The sequence below is a fragment of the Sinohyriopsis cumingii genome, chromosome 8, assembly GCF_028554795.1.
Source record: "Sinohyriopsis cumingii isolate HCF-2022 chromosome 8, ASM2855479v2, whole genome shotgun sequence".
NCBI classification, from domain to species: domain Eukaryota; kingdom Metazoa; phylum Mollusca; class Bivalvia; order Unionida; family Unionidae; genus Sinohyriopsis; species Sinohyriopsis cumingii.
The window spans coordinates 12,021,239-12,036,708 of record NC_142968.1 but is presented as its reverse complement, the minus strand read 5'-3'; the positions used below and the strand labels follow the sequence as shown (position 1 = coordinate 12,036,708).

Here is a 15,470-nt window from a genome sequence, read left to right as displayed (position 1 = left end):
ACCCAGCCTTTCAGTCCCCAGACAGAAAATTTGTTGGACTGTGATTTCTTATACAGTGTAAATCCATTTCTTTTATGGACAACCATTTTAGGTTTGACTTTTATTTATAAACATTAATTTGTTACCAACCATAGCATTTACAAGTAAACATTAATTCATTTTGGATGAGGGCAGTTTGTATATAAACCTGGTTTGGAATAAATAGAATCTTATTGTATTGTGAAACCTTATTCATTTTATTCTGCTATGCAAATGATTACCTGGATAAGTACTGACAGTTTGATTATTGTTGGTTACCAGTTACAAAATTTGGTTACTGGTTAATCATTACTTAATAAGTGTTTCCTCTCCCCCCAACCCTATCTCCTTACCAAACTCAAACCAGGAGGTTGTCAGGATCCTGCAAGTATTGACCATTCTGATGTTCTCCATCTAAACCTATATAATTAATGCTAAATGCAATAATCATCCATTGATTTGTACATGTAGATCATATGCAAAAGCTAGTTAGAAAAAGATGTGCCAGCAATTGTAACACATCAATTTCACTTGATTTTAGAAACTTAAAACTTTGATTAGGCTGCAGTTCTGCAAATTAGTGGTTATGGTCCAGTTACTATATTACAGGTAACCAGTTATGGATTTTACTGTTTCAGCCCTAAGATAAGGTGACACTTACACATGGACAATTCAGACATAGATAGTTGAATTTGAAACTTGTCATCAGTACCTACTTAATGAGTGTAAAATAATATATCTATTGCAGGTTACAGTTAGTAAAACAAGAAAGAAGTCTTCAAAAAGGCAAAGATCAAGTAGTTTTCAAGACGAGGAACAAAAAACATGATGAATCCAGAATTTGTCGGAATTAGCTCACTGAACTGCTGATTTGGTATTTATTTTTTACATTCAAATCATTTGGTTCACTGAACTGCTGATTCGGTATTTATTTTTTACATTCAAATCAATTAGTTCACTGAACTGCTGATTCGGTATTTATTTTTTACATTCAAATCAATTGGTTCACTGATCTGCTGATTCAGGAATTTTTTTTTACATTCAGATCAATTAATTCACTGATCTGCTGATTCAGGAATTTTTTTTTATATTCAAATCAATTAGTTCACTGAACTGCTGATTCGGTATTTATTTTTTACATTCAAATCAATTGTGTGTATGGCTTGGGTACATTAAAATCTTTTTATACACAAGTTTATATACCATTGTTTACAATACTGTCACCAATTTAAAGGCCATTGTCAGCATTGTATTTTGACTGTACTTTATATTGGTAATTTATACCTGATGATTTTGAAAAAAAAATGACTCAACATCGATCTTCACTGATGAGTTTATATGGAGGAAAAGGATACAAGAGTGAATGGCATGCTTTACTTCCTCCCAGTGAATGGCATCTTTTACTTCCTCCCAGTGAATGGCATGTTTTTCTTCCTCCCAGTGAATGGCATGTTTTTCTTCCTCCCAGTGAATGGCATGTTTTTATTCCTCCCAGTGAATGCCATGTTTTACTTCCTCCCAGTGAATGGCATGTTTTACTTCCTCCCAGTGAATGGTGTGTTTTACTTCCTCCCAGTGAATGGTGTGTTTTACTTCCTCCCAGTGAATGGCATATTTTACTTCCTCCCAGTGAATGGCATGTTTTACTTCCTCCCAGTGAATGGCATGTTTTACTTCCTCCCAGTGAATGGCATATTTTACTTCCTCCCAGTGAATGCCATGTTTTACTTCCTCCCAGTGAATGGCATGTTTTACTTCCTCCAGTGAATGGCATGTTTTACTTCCTCCAGTGAATGACATGTTTTTCTTCCTCCCAGTGAATGGCATGTTTTACTTCCTCCCAGTGAATGGCATATTTTACTTCCTCCCAGTGAATGGCATGTTTTACTTCCTCCCAGTGAATGACATGTTTTTCTTCCTCCCAGTGAATGGCATGTTTTACTTCCTCCCAGTGAATGGCATATTTTACTTCCTCCCAGTGAATGGCATGTTTTACTTCCTCCCAGTGAATGGCATATTTTACTTCCTCCCAGTGAATGACATGTTTTACTTCCTCCCAGTGAATGGCATCTTTTACTTCCTCCCAGTGAATGGCATGTTTTTATTCCTCCCAGTGAATGGCATCTTTTACTTCCTCCCAGTGAATGGCATGTTTTACTTCCTCCCAGTGAATGGCATGTTTTTATTCCTCTCAGTGAATGGCATCTTTTACTTCCTCCCAGTGAATGGCATGTTTTACCTCCTCCCAGTGAATGGCATGTTTTTATTCCTCCCAGTGAATGGCATCTTTTACTTCCTCCCAGTGAATGGCATATTTTACTTCCTCCCAGTGAATGGCATGTTTTTATTCCTCCCAGTGAATGGCACGTTTTACTTCCTTCCAGTAAATGGCATCTTTTACATCCTCCCAGTGAATGGCATGTTTTTATTCCTCCCAGTGAATGGCATATTTTACTTCCTCCCAGTGAATGGCATCTTTTACATCCTCCCAGTGAATGGCATGTTTTTATTCCTCCCAGTGAATGGCATATTTTACTTCCTCCCAGTGAATGGCATATTTTACTTCCTCCCAGTGAATGGCATGTTTTACTTCCTCCCAGTGAATGGCATCTTTTACTTCCTCCCAGTGAATGGCATCTTTTACATCCTCCCAGTGAATGGCATATTTTACTTCCTCGCAGTGAATGGCATCTTTTACATCCTCCCAGTGAATGGCATCTTTTATTCCTCCCAGTGAATGGCATATTTTACTTCCTCCCAGTGAATGGCATATTTTACTTCCTCCCAGTGAATGGCATCTTTTACATCCTCCCAGTGAATGGCATGTTTTTATTCCTCCCAGTGAATGGCATATTTTACTTCCTCCCAGTGAATGGCATCTTTTACATCCTCCCAGTGAATGGCATGTTTTTATTCCTCCCAGTGAATGGCATATTTTACTTCCTCCCAGTGAATGGCATATTTTACTTCCTCCCAGTGAATGGCATCTTTTACTTCCTCCCAGTGAATGGCATCTTTTACATCCTCCCAGTGAATGGCATATTTTACTTCCTCGCAGTGAATGGCATCTTTTACATCCTCCCAGTGAATGGCATCTTTTTATTCCTCCCAGTGAATGGCATATTTTACTTCCTCCCAGTGAATGGCATATTTTACTTCCTCCCAGTGAATGGCATCTTTTACATCCTCCCAGTGAATGGCATGTTTTTATTCCTCCCATTGATTGGCATGTTTTACTTCCTGCCAGTGAATGGCATGTTTTTATTCCTCCCAGTGAATGGCATATTTTACTTCCTCCCAGTAATTGGCATATTTTACTTCCTCCCAGTGAATGGCATGTTTTACTTCCTCGCAGTGAATGGCATGTTTTACTTTCTCCCAGTGAATGGCATATTTTACTTCCTCCCAGTGAATGGCATCTTTTACTTCCTCCCAGTGAATGGCATGTTTTTATTCCTCCCAGTGAATGGCATGTTTTTATTCCTCCCAGTGAATGGCATATTTTACTTCCTCCCAGTGAATGGCATCTTTTACATCCTCCCAGTGAATGGCATGTTTTTATTCCTCCCAGTGAATGGCATATTTTACTTCCTCCCAGTGAATGGCATATTTTACTTCCTCCCAGTGAATGGCATCTTTTACTTCCTCCCAGTGAATGGCATCTTTTACATCCTCCCAGTGAATGGCATATTTTACTTCCTCGCAGTGAATGGCATCTTTTACATCCTCCCAGTGAATGGCATCTTTTTATTCCTCCCAGTGAATGGCATATTTTACTTCCTCCCAGTGAATGGCATATTTTACTTCCTCCCAGTGAATGGCATCTTTTACATCCTCCCAGTGAATGGCATGTTTTTATTCCTCCCATTGATTGGCATGTTTTACTTCCTCCCAGTGAATGGCATGTTTTTATTCCTCCCAGTGAATGGCATATTTTACTTCCTCCCAGTAATTGGCATATTTTACTTCCTCCCAGTGAATGGCATGTTTTACTTCCTCGCAGTGAATGGCATGTTTTACTTTCTCCCAGTGAATGGCATATTTTACTTCCTCCCAGTGAATGGCATCTTTTACTTCCTCCCAGTGAATGGCATGTTTTTATTCCTCCCAGTGAATGGCATCTTTTACTTCCTTCCAGTGAATGGCATCTTTTACATCCTCCCAGTGAATGGCATGTTTTTATTCCTCCCAGTGAATGGCATATTTTACTTCCTCCCAGTGAATGGCATCTTTTACATCCTCCCAGTGAATGGCATATTTTACTTCCTCCCAGTGAATGGCATCTTTTACATCCTCCCAGTGAATGGCATGTTTTTATTCCTCCCAGTGAATGGCATATTTTACTTCCTCCCAGTGAATGGCATCTTTTACATCCTCCCAGTGAATGGCATGTTTTTATTCCTCCCAGTGAATGGCATATTTTACTTCCTCCCAGTGAATGGCATATTTTACTTCCTCCCAGTGAATGGCATCTTTTACTTCCTCCCAGTGAATGGCATCTTTTACATCCTCCCAGTGAATGGCATATTTTACTTCCTCGCAGTGAATGGCATCTTTTACATCCTCCCAGTGAATGGCATCTTTTTATTCCTCCCAGTGAATGGCATATTTTACTTCCTCCCAGTGAATGGCATATTTTACTTCCTCCCAGTGAATGGCATCTTTTACATCCTCCCAGTGAATGGCATGTTTTTATTCCTCCCATTGATTGGCATGTTTTACTTCCTCCCAGTGAATGGCATGTTTTTATTCCTCCCAGTGAATGGCATATTTTACTTCCTCCCAGTAATTGGCATATTTTACTTCCTCCCAGTGAATGGCATGTTTTACTTCCTCGCAGTGAATGGCATGTTTTACTTTCTCCCAGTGAATGGCATATTTTACTTCCTCCCAGTGAATGGCATCTTTTACTTCCTCCCAGTGAATGGCATGTTTTTATTCCTCCCAGTGAATGGCATCTTTTACTTCCTTCCAGTGAATGGCATCTTTTACATCCTCCCAGTGAATGGCATGTTTTTATTCCTCCCAGTGAATGGCATATTTTACTTCCTCCCAGTGAATGGCATCTTTTACATCCTCCCAGTGAATGGCATATTTTACTTCCTCCCAGTGAATGGCATCTTTTACATCCTCCCAGTGAATGGAATGTTTTTATTCCTCCCAGTGATTGGCATATTTTACTTCCTCCCAGTGAATGGCATCTTTTACTTCCTCCCAGTGAATGGCATGTTTTTATTCCTCCCAGTGAATGGCATCTTTTACTTCCTTCCAGTGAATGGCAATTTTTACATCCTCCCAGTGAATGGCATGTTTTTATTCCTCCCAGTGAATGGCATATTTTACTTCCTCCAGTGAATGGCATCTTTTACATCCTCCCAGTGAATGGCATATTTTACTTCCTCCCAGTGAATGGCATCTTTTACCTCCCAGTGAATGGAATGTTTTTATTCCTCCCAGTGATTGGCATATTTTACTTCCTCCCAGTGAATGGCATGTTTTACTTCCTCCCAGTGAATGGCATGTTTTACTTCCTCCCAGTGAATGGCATGTTTTACTTCCTCCCAGTGAATGGCATGTTTTACTTCCTCCCAGTGAATGGCATGTTTTACTTCCTTCCAGTGAATGGCATATTTTACTTCCTCCCATTGAATGGCATGTTTTTATTCCTCCCAGTGAATGCCATGTTTTACTTCCTCCCAGTGAATGGCATCTTTTACATCCTCCCAGTGAATGGCATGTTTTTATTCCTCCCAGTGAATGGCATATTTTACTTCCTCCCAGTGAATGGCATATTTTACTTCCTCCCAGTGAATGGCATGTTTTACTTCCTCCCAGTGAATGGCATGTTTTTATTCCTCCCAGTGAATGGCATGTTGTGATTTCACCTGTGAATGGTAGGCTTTAGTCTCAGCTGTGAATGGCATGCTTTTGTCTCACCTCTGAATAGCATAGTTTTTTTCTCAACTGTGAATGACAAGCCTTTGTCACAGCTGTGACTGGCATGCTTTTGTCTCACCTATGAATGGTATGCCAAGATATAGGTATCACTACTCTAGCAGTGACCATGATGATGATGTCATTGATGTTAATATGTTTGTTATAGTATGTATAGCCTCATATCTTCCTCATCGATGGGTGTATTTCATTGAAACTCAGGGATATTATTAATATTGTGTTTAAACACTGAACCCTGATATGTCAGGAGTTACTCTTGCTTGTGTCAACAGAAAGTTATATTATCGTAACTTTGTGGGCAAGATGAAACATACAACAAAATACATGCTTTATTTATTTCATATCATTTACCCTTGTTGGGTAACATCTTGCCAGTCTTCAAAATGTCCAATCCTTAAAGATGACACACTGGTAATGTTCATAAACACAGATGTGATACAACGTTTATTTTTGTAAACAATGATATGATACAAAAGCAATGCTCATAAACAATAACATGTGCTTTTCACTTGCCAGCTCTAATTCTTTTAACCTAATTTGAAATTCCCTTTCTTCCTTTTCTCTTTGCATTTGCATTAATAATAATAACAATAATAATAATAATGAGGACTATGTTTAGCGCCCAATCTTTAGAAGCTCTAAGCGCTTTACAACATTAGACAACACCTATAAGATAAAAAAACATATAATGATATGATTACAAAAACAAACACCATGAAATTAGAAAACAAAAAAAAACATGCTGAGAATATTTAAGGTAGGAAACATTATTAGGTCTTTAAATTTGTTCTTGCAGTCAAAATAAGTGAGTTTTGAGAGCACTCTTGAATGGGATCACTGTGTCTTTGTGTCTAAGTTCAGTGGGCAATTCATTCCACGTTGCTGGGCCCTGGTATGCAAAAGAACACTGTCCATATGACTTCATTTTCATAGTGGGAATAATGAGTATACGATTGTCAGAAGAGGAGCGTAAGTATCATGCTTGTGTGTACATAGGTGAGGTCAGATAGGTATGTTAGACTAGAGTCCGACAGTGAAACGTAGCACAGAGAACAAATTTTGTGCTTGATTCTGGATCGAATGGATAACCAGTGTAGGGTACAGAGCAGTGGGGAGGTGTGCTCTGATCGTGGTACTCTAAGTATGATCCGAGCAGCAGTGTTTTGAACTTTTTGAAGTTTCTGGAGTAGATATTGAGACAAACCAGACATAATTGAGTTACAATAGTCCAGTCTTGAAAGTACTAATGAACACACAAGTGTTTTAATGGCACCAACTGAAAGATATTTGCGAATGGAGCTGATGTGTCTCAGCTCAAGATATGCAGCCTTGCATATGTTTGACATGTTGGTGCAATGTGAGTGTACTGTCCAGAGTAACACCTAGATTTCGTACTGATTGTGTGAGTTTAATGTTGGTGTTGCTGATATTTATTGTTTGAGGTAAAGGATGTGAATGAGAAAGTCTTTGTGTTATGATCAGAATGGCTTCATTTTTATCATCATTAATCTGGAGCTTGTTACATGTCATCCATCATTTCACATCAGAAATGCACCTCTCTACACCTTGGATGGTAGCATCAACTTCAGTTGGGTGGCTAGATTTGTATATTTGGGTGTCATCAGCATACAATTGTTGAGACACTGGATGATGATCTGTGACACTTGAGAGCTGCTGAGTGTACAGAATGAAGAGAACATGTCCAAGAACAGACCCCTGTGGAACATCATAACATAGATCAACTGGGCTGGATGTATTCCATTTGCGGACACAATTTGTGTCCTGTTGACCAAGTAGGACTTGAACCACAGTAAGGCTGTATCATGAATGCCAAATACATGCTGGAGACGGTGAAGTAATATATCATGGTCTGTTGTGTCAAATGCTGCAGACAAATCAAGGAGGGTGAGGACTGTATTTGCAAGATACTTTCATATAGTTGACCTGGATATAATTCAGTCTTGGTTATTTTGCACCAAACACCATGTCTTGCGTTAATTACAGTTGTCTTCAGGATTTTGTTTGATTATTTCCCTCTTGTTTCGATTTTGATGGGTCCAGTTTTCAGTGGGATAACATATTCAAACCTTTGAGCACCACCAAACATGATTTGTTTCTCAATATTTGTCTTAATCAACAACATGGTGTGTGTTATCGGACATAAACAATACACACTACAGTATGGAAGCCTACACTACAGTATGGAAGCCTACACTACATATACAGAGTTTGTGGATATATTTTATTCTTTAATGCTTGTTATGAGAAAATGGAATAAATGATAACAATGCAAGGTTAGTTCTTTCTTTTTATTATCTGATGAGCATTTTGTTTATCTATTTTATTGCAAGGTGCAGTTGGGGGGGGCACAAATTTAATACAAATTTATTTTGTTTTTTAAATCTTGGGACATATGATGTAGGTGAATAAAGTTTCACATTTAAAAACACCACATTTTGCTTTCTTTTTCAGTGAATAATTTGGCATTTCAGACATTGGCTGCTTTTACATACGCATATTGGACAGGTCATTATATGCAGTGGGAGCTGCAGTGCCTAAGGCTTCGGACTCATGACCAGAAAGATGGGTACTGGTTTGATTCCCTCTTTGGGTCAGCGTGGATCAGTGGCATTGGTGTTTCCTTGGGCTAGACGCTTTACTCTTTCTAAATCTTAATTTGTGATAACTTGCATTCATGTGTTTGCAAACTTATTGGTTTGATATGACTATTGTATTAATTGGATATAAATTATGCCTTGAGACACAATTTAAATGCCTAAATATTTTCATATTTAAAACACATTTCCTTATCATAAATGTACTTATAATCAAGCATGGCTTTTTATTTGTTGCCATTTAAATAATGTTGGAACAATGCTTTTGTATATTCTTGTCTTTATAGGAATAAAGACGATACTGTTGGGCTAGCACTGCTATACAAATCTCTGGTTTTTTTTCCTGGGTCACATTTCTCCATATCTGATTAGCATTATTGATCTGATGAATCAGCATACTTGTTCTACTTCCTAAATGCTGTCACATGAAATTTGGAATTATATCAATATGCAAAGATGTACATTAGAAAAGACTAATCACCAAAGTCAAGATAATCATGTCAATCTATTACCAAAGCAGTTCCTAGAAAATGATGTTGTTCCATTTAACACATTTACCAAAGCAGTTCCTATAAAATCATGCTATTCCATTTAACACGTTTACCAAAAGCAGTTCCTAGAAAATCATGCTGTTCCATTTAACATGTTTACCAAACAGTTCCTTTAAAATCATTTTGTTCCATTTAACACGTTTACCAAAGCAGTTCCTAGAAAATCATGTTGTTCCATTTAACACGTTTACCAAAGCAGTTCCTAGAAAATCATGTTGTTCCATTTAACACGTTTACCAAAAGCAGTTCCTAGAAAATCATGCTGTTCCATTTAACATGTTTACCAAAGCAGTTCCTTTAAAATCATTTTGTTCCATTTAACACGTTTACCAAAGCGGTTCCTAGAAAATCATGTTGTTCCATTTAACACGTTTACCAGATTGGAATTTGAGCTTAATGATGAAACTTTGATGCAAGTATTGAAGTTATAACAATTTAAATTTTATAAATCGGTTATAAAGACAACATATTTGGTTTGAAACAATCAATGAAATGTTAAGTCAGTCAACCATAGCACTACATTTGTGATTATAGTGATTCACATTCAGTCATAACACTACATGTGTGATTATAGTGATTCACATTCAGCCATAGCACTACATGTGATTTATACAGTGATTCACATTCAGCCCTAGCACTACATGTGTGATTATAGTGATTCACATTCAGCCCTAGCACTACATGTGTGATTATAGTGATTCACATTGAGTCATAACACTACATGTGTGATTATAGTGATTCACATTCAGCCCTAGCACTACATGTGTGATTATAGTGATTCACATTCAGCCATAGCACTACATGTGATTTATACAGTGATTCACATTCAGTAATAGCACTACATGTGTGATTTATACAGTGATTCACATTCAGCCATAGCACTACATGTGATTTATACAGTGATTCACATTCAGCCATAGCACTACATGTGTGATTTATACAGTGATTCACATTCAGCCATAGCACTACATGTGATTTATACAGTGATTCACATTCAGTCATAACACTACATGTGATTTATACAGCGATTCACATTCAGCCATAGCACTACATGTGATTTATACAGTGATTCACATTCAGTCATAGCTCTACATGTGTGATTATACAGTGATTCAGCAACTAGCAAGTAACTACACATAATAATGTCTGACAACTAGTGATAGATTGAGTGTTCTTTATTTTTGGTGCATAATGCTGATTCATCTATAATTGGTTAGATTGTTTGGTAGAGTAGTTGACCACAGTTGGATTTGATGTGTCATGGTGATTCGTCTGTTGGTCAAATTGTTTGGCAGAGTAGTTGACCACAGTTGGATTTAATGTGTCATGGTGATTCGTCTATTAGATTGTTTGGTAGAGCAGTTGACCACAGTTGGATTTGATGTGTCATGGTGATTCGTCTGTTGGTCAGATTGTTTGGCAGAGTAGTTGACCTTGGTTGGGCAGTCATCTAATTCATAGCAAACGTTTAACCACTGCATAGTCTGATGACCCAGGGAGGTGTAAATATTTTACCTATTTTGCATTTTTTTGGTATAGTTTGTTGGTTGAAAAATATACATCAGGTAGAGGTTCAGTCCTTTGTAACTCCAGAATATTATAAGGTCACTTTTATATTAAATTTTCAAATATTGCTAACATATGTTTTGTCTATCACCATGATTTTTTAAATGAAACAATTGCTGAGGTTATATAAGCAGCTAAAATATTTCTCGCTTGACATGACCACGGCATCAGCCTAATTATGTTTTCAAAATGTGGCATGGGCTTATTATACAAAAATTTAGTACATGTGGGACCGGGCTTATCTTGAAACATGGGCTTATTATAAAAAAAATGTAGTACTGGTGGGGAGTGGGCTTATCTTGAAACATGGGCTTGTCCTTTGAAAAAAATATATACACTAATTAGCTTTCTTCACAAATCCAAGAGGTCAAGTCCTGCATAACTGGTTTAAAACCAAGTCCATTTACAATAGCATCTTTTCATACTTAGTGATTTTCTATTGTATTGTTTCATAAACATAAATTTTTATCATTAATATGAGGAATCCATACACCATGAAATGTACTCAACCTTGCAAACTGCCAGTGGCTATCCATGAGTATTGCTCCATGACTTGCATGGTCTGTATTCAACATTTTCAGGTGAAATTTAAACAAGATTTACTCTTAATACTTGAGTGCAGGACAAAAAACTGCAGAATGCGTAATTAATATAAATGGTGCCCCCTTCCCCCATTAGCTAAACCAGTATTAAAGGCCAACAGATTTTAAAAACTTTTATTGCATATCTTTTTTTTTCTTTTGAAGAATGTTTTATTGTATTGGAATAGACCATCCCGACATGTTATTCATCTTCAATTATATACAGTAAAACATTTTCAGTCATAAATACCAATTGTGTTCCTCTAGAAACACAGTTTATTTACTAAATTTCATCAGTTAGGCAGATGACCAGTAATGTTACACAAAGTTCATGTATTCTGACATGTCTTGATAATTGACATGTTTACTAAAGTATTCTACTACTATTAGTTCATTCTCTGTTTTCAATGCAAGCCTGTCGCATTTATTGCAAGCTTCTGTCATTCCTGTCTTGTCTGTGAAGAAAGAGTAAGGCAGGGGGATCCCATTCCCAAAGTTGATGTTATTCTTGTAGGCAAATATGTCAACATTACGTTTTTGGATTTAGCTCATTTTCTCTGAAAGTCATAGGTACAAACATGAAACCAGAGTACTATTTATCACTGGTAAAAATAGGTCAGAGTGACCTACAGTTATTACATTTGCTTTGAATTTAGCTGAGATTTTCTGTCACTTTATGTAGTCTGATAGTAATGACACCGGATTGGTGTCTTTATCATGGAGGATACTACTCAGTGGGCAAAAGTAGGCTATCATAACCTACTTAGCACACTACAGGAATTATATTACGATTTTATATTTGGGTCAGTTTCTCTGACACTGTTGTATGTAGTCTTCAAACTTGGTTATTCTTCTTGGAGGGTAGTACTCACCAATGGCAAAAGTAGGTCACAATGTACTAGATTTAGCTTTAATGATTTTAAATTTGAAACAAAACTCTTTAAAATTATTTTTTGACTCTTTTTCTTCTTTTTACAAATGTCCTACGTCAGTGTTTCTGTATATGAAAGAAATATTATGTTATGTGAATGAAAGCATAAAACTTTATATATAGTCCCATTGCACACTCATAGCCATATTTTAAACTGCTGGTAAATGGTAATTATAAAAATACAAATGTATATACATTATAAAGCTGTATTGTCTAATTTTTCATACCCCTAATTTTGTCTGCACCATCATTACTGAAAAATCCTTGTATATTTTATAAACTTTATTTTTTCATTTTTCCTTGCTTCCTATTCAAAGATGCTTAAAATGCTATTAGTATATATATAACCCAGAAACCCAAAATCATGAGGAACTGTATGAAATGTTATAGTTAATACATTATAAGTGTTCCAGTAACTTTACAATATAAAGTGATATGGTTATATTCATGCAGTTGCCTCTAATGAATCTATTTTGTAATTTGCCTTAAGACAGTTTAAACTACATATAATTACTTCTACAGCAATCTCTTCAATTGTGCAACAGAAGTGTTTGAAATGGTGGGCCAGTAAGTAATAAATTTTGATTTTTAAGTTACATTTGTTGCATCAATGTATCAAATCACAGATGTGCAGATTTGTCTGTTGCTATGAATTCACCATAGTTACCTTTGTTGTATCTAGATATAGATGAGCAGATCTGTCTATTGTTTATGAATTCACCACATATACTTTTGTTACTTCTAGCAATAAAATCATAGATGAGTAGATCTGTCTTTTGTAATGAATTCACCATAGTTACCTTTGCTGCCTCTAGGCATCACATATGAGCAGATCTAGCTATTATTTATGAATTCACCATAGTTACCTTTGCTGCATCTAGGCATCACAGATGAGCAGATCTATTATTTATGAATTCATCAGTTACCTTTGCTGCATCTAGGCATCACAGATAAGCAGATCTGTCTATTGTTATGAATTCACCATAGTTACCTTTGCTGCATCTAGGCATCACAGATGAGCAGATCTATATTTATGAACTCAGCATAGTTACTTTTGTTAATTTAGATATCAAATCAAAGATGAGCAAATTACTTTAAATTCACCATTGTTTTACAAACTATTTCACAAAAATATAAGCTTCAGTTGTTATGTACATCTATACAGTGGTACCTCGGGTTACGAACTTAATTCGTTCCAGAACTCGGTTTGTAACCCGAAACGTTCGTAACCCGAAACATTGAAATCAATGAAATAGAGACAATCCGTTTCAAGATGAAAGAATCGTTCTTTTTTATTAATATCCGGTCGTTTACCTGACAAAACGCAAAGAATATGTGTACTTCACGTATTAAATAAAGAGAAAGAAAACAACCAAATAAATTAAATGTAAAATAAAAAAAGATTTAGTCCATCTTTCTTACCAAGAAAACGATCATGGGAAATTTGTCACTTTGTTTGCTATTCTGAATCGTTAGTTTCAGGAGTTTCTGGTCGCTGTTTCTTGGCAGCCAACTGGGAACCTTTCTGCACCAAGAAACTATCAAGGGAAATTTGTCGCTTCCTTTGCTGGAGAATCTTTCTGAAGTGGGCCATCGCGTTATCATTCATCAGGTTTACTGCCCTGTTAGCAACAAGTTTGTTTGGATGATGGTTCACAATGAAGTCTTCGACGTCTGCCCACTTGCTACAAATTTCTTTAATCCTGGCAGTTGAAACGGTCACTGGCTCCTCATCATCGGACGACTGCTCCTCCTTTAATGTCTTTAGCTGTTCATTCTGAAGATCCACAAGCTCATCTGTAGTGAGCTCTCCACTGTGGTCCTCAGTCAGCTCCTCCAAGTTGTTGCCATCGACTTCCAGGCCCATTTTTTTGCCCAAAGATACAATCTCATCCACTACAGCTGTTGCGTCTGCCTCTAATCCTTCAAACTCTTCTCTCTCTGGTACACACGATGGCCAAACTTTCTTCCAGACAGACTTCAAGGTACAGGTGGAGACATCATTCCAGGCCTTGTCAATGAGATTGATGCAGTGGAGGATGTTGAAGTGGTCTTTCCAGTAATCTCTCAGAGTCAATTCGGTGTCATTAGTGACCTGAAAACACCTTGAGAAGAGCTCCTTTGTGTACAGTTTCTTGAAGTTGGAGATCACTTGCTGGTCCATGGGCTGAAGCAGAGGAGTGGTGTTGGGAGTTAGTACTGCATGGCCTTCGTTTGTACTGTACGCGATCGTTTGTCTCCAACGTTAAACCTTGCTCTCTCTCTCTCTCTCGCCTTCGTTCGTAACCCGAGGCACTGTTCGTTACCCGAGACAAAATTTTTTCGAAGTTGTTGTTCGTAACCCGAATTGTTTGTGACCTGAGGCGTTTGTAACCTGAGGTACCACTGTATTCATTTTGTGTGCTTAATTTTTGTCCATAATTGAGGGTTGGAGGCTTTACCTACCTGACTTTTGTCAATCTTGTAAGTAGTAAACAAGATGCTTCCTTAATTTAAGTTGAAGGCCTGACTTTGTTTATGAGTTAGTGGTTTTTTTGCCATTGGAAATCTATTACCCATTAGGCCAAGTCAAATTTGTATATAAAGGGGACTTGATAGAAAAATAATTAATTCCAGTTTCAAAGATCCGTGTTTGCAGTTGAGCTCAATACAAGAAGAATTATTTAATTAAATCATTCATTGGAGTTGCTAAGTGCTCATTGACTGGGTTAACACATAATTTTGGAATTATTATGAATTCATTCAAAGACATTCAGGATTACATAATTAGTATATCAGGACAGTCAAGACTTTTGGAATTCATTCAGGACATTCTACACTTCTGGCCATTTGTATGGCAGTTTAAATTAATTGAGTTTTAATTCATAGTACTCTGTCTTTGGAATTTTTGCTTTGTATTCTAGGGAAATTGTTCGCTGGTTTTATTTAAATTGTTTGTTTCATTTCCTTTCTGTTAAATATTTTAATACATTAAGTCATAAGACAATTCAAAACATCAAGTTTTCATTAGAATTGTTTTCTTGAAAGATTCTGCATATCGGAGTTGTATTTATTTTTTAGGCCCTAGTCTTGGCCAAACAGTATCTGCATAGAGAATTTGTAGATGTAAATCTGGGGAAAAAGGTGAAGTTATGCCCCCTTGTGAGCAAGAGTTGATACCAAGGTTACGACACCATGATATACAGTACATAAGAAAAGATCAGTGGTTCTTCCCAGTGTTTTCCCAGGTTCTTCCTCCACCATTTATACTGAC

General features: G+C 37.0%; 1 protein-coding gene across 1 annotated transcript in view; it reads left to right on the top strand.

Moving 5' to 3' along the window:
- Window positions 1-12,983, top strand: part of LOC149792983 (leucine-rich melanocyte differentiation-associated protein-like) — a 42,916-nt gene extending 29,933 nt beyond the window's left edge. The window contains exons 6-7 of the mRNA XM_089966852.1: window positions 767-892; window positions 8,446-12,983. Coding sequence (XP_089822978.1) covers window positions 767-847 — 81 coding nt within the window. The 3' untranslated portion in view covers window positions 848-892; window positions 8,446-12,983. The remainder of the gene's footprint in view (window positions 1-766; window positions 893-8,445) is intronic.
- Window positions 12,984-15,470: the final 2,487 nt, after the last annotated feature.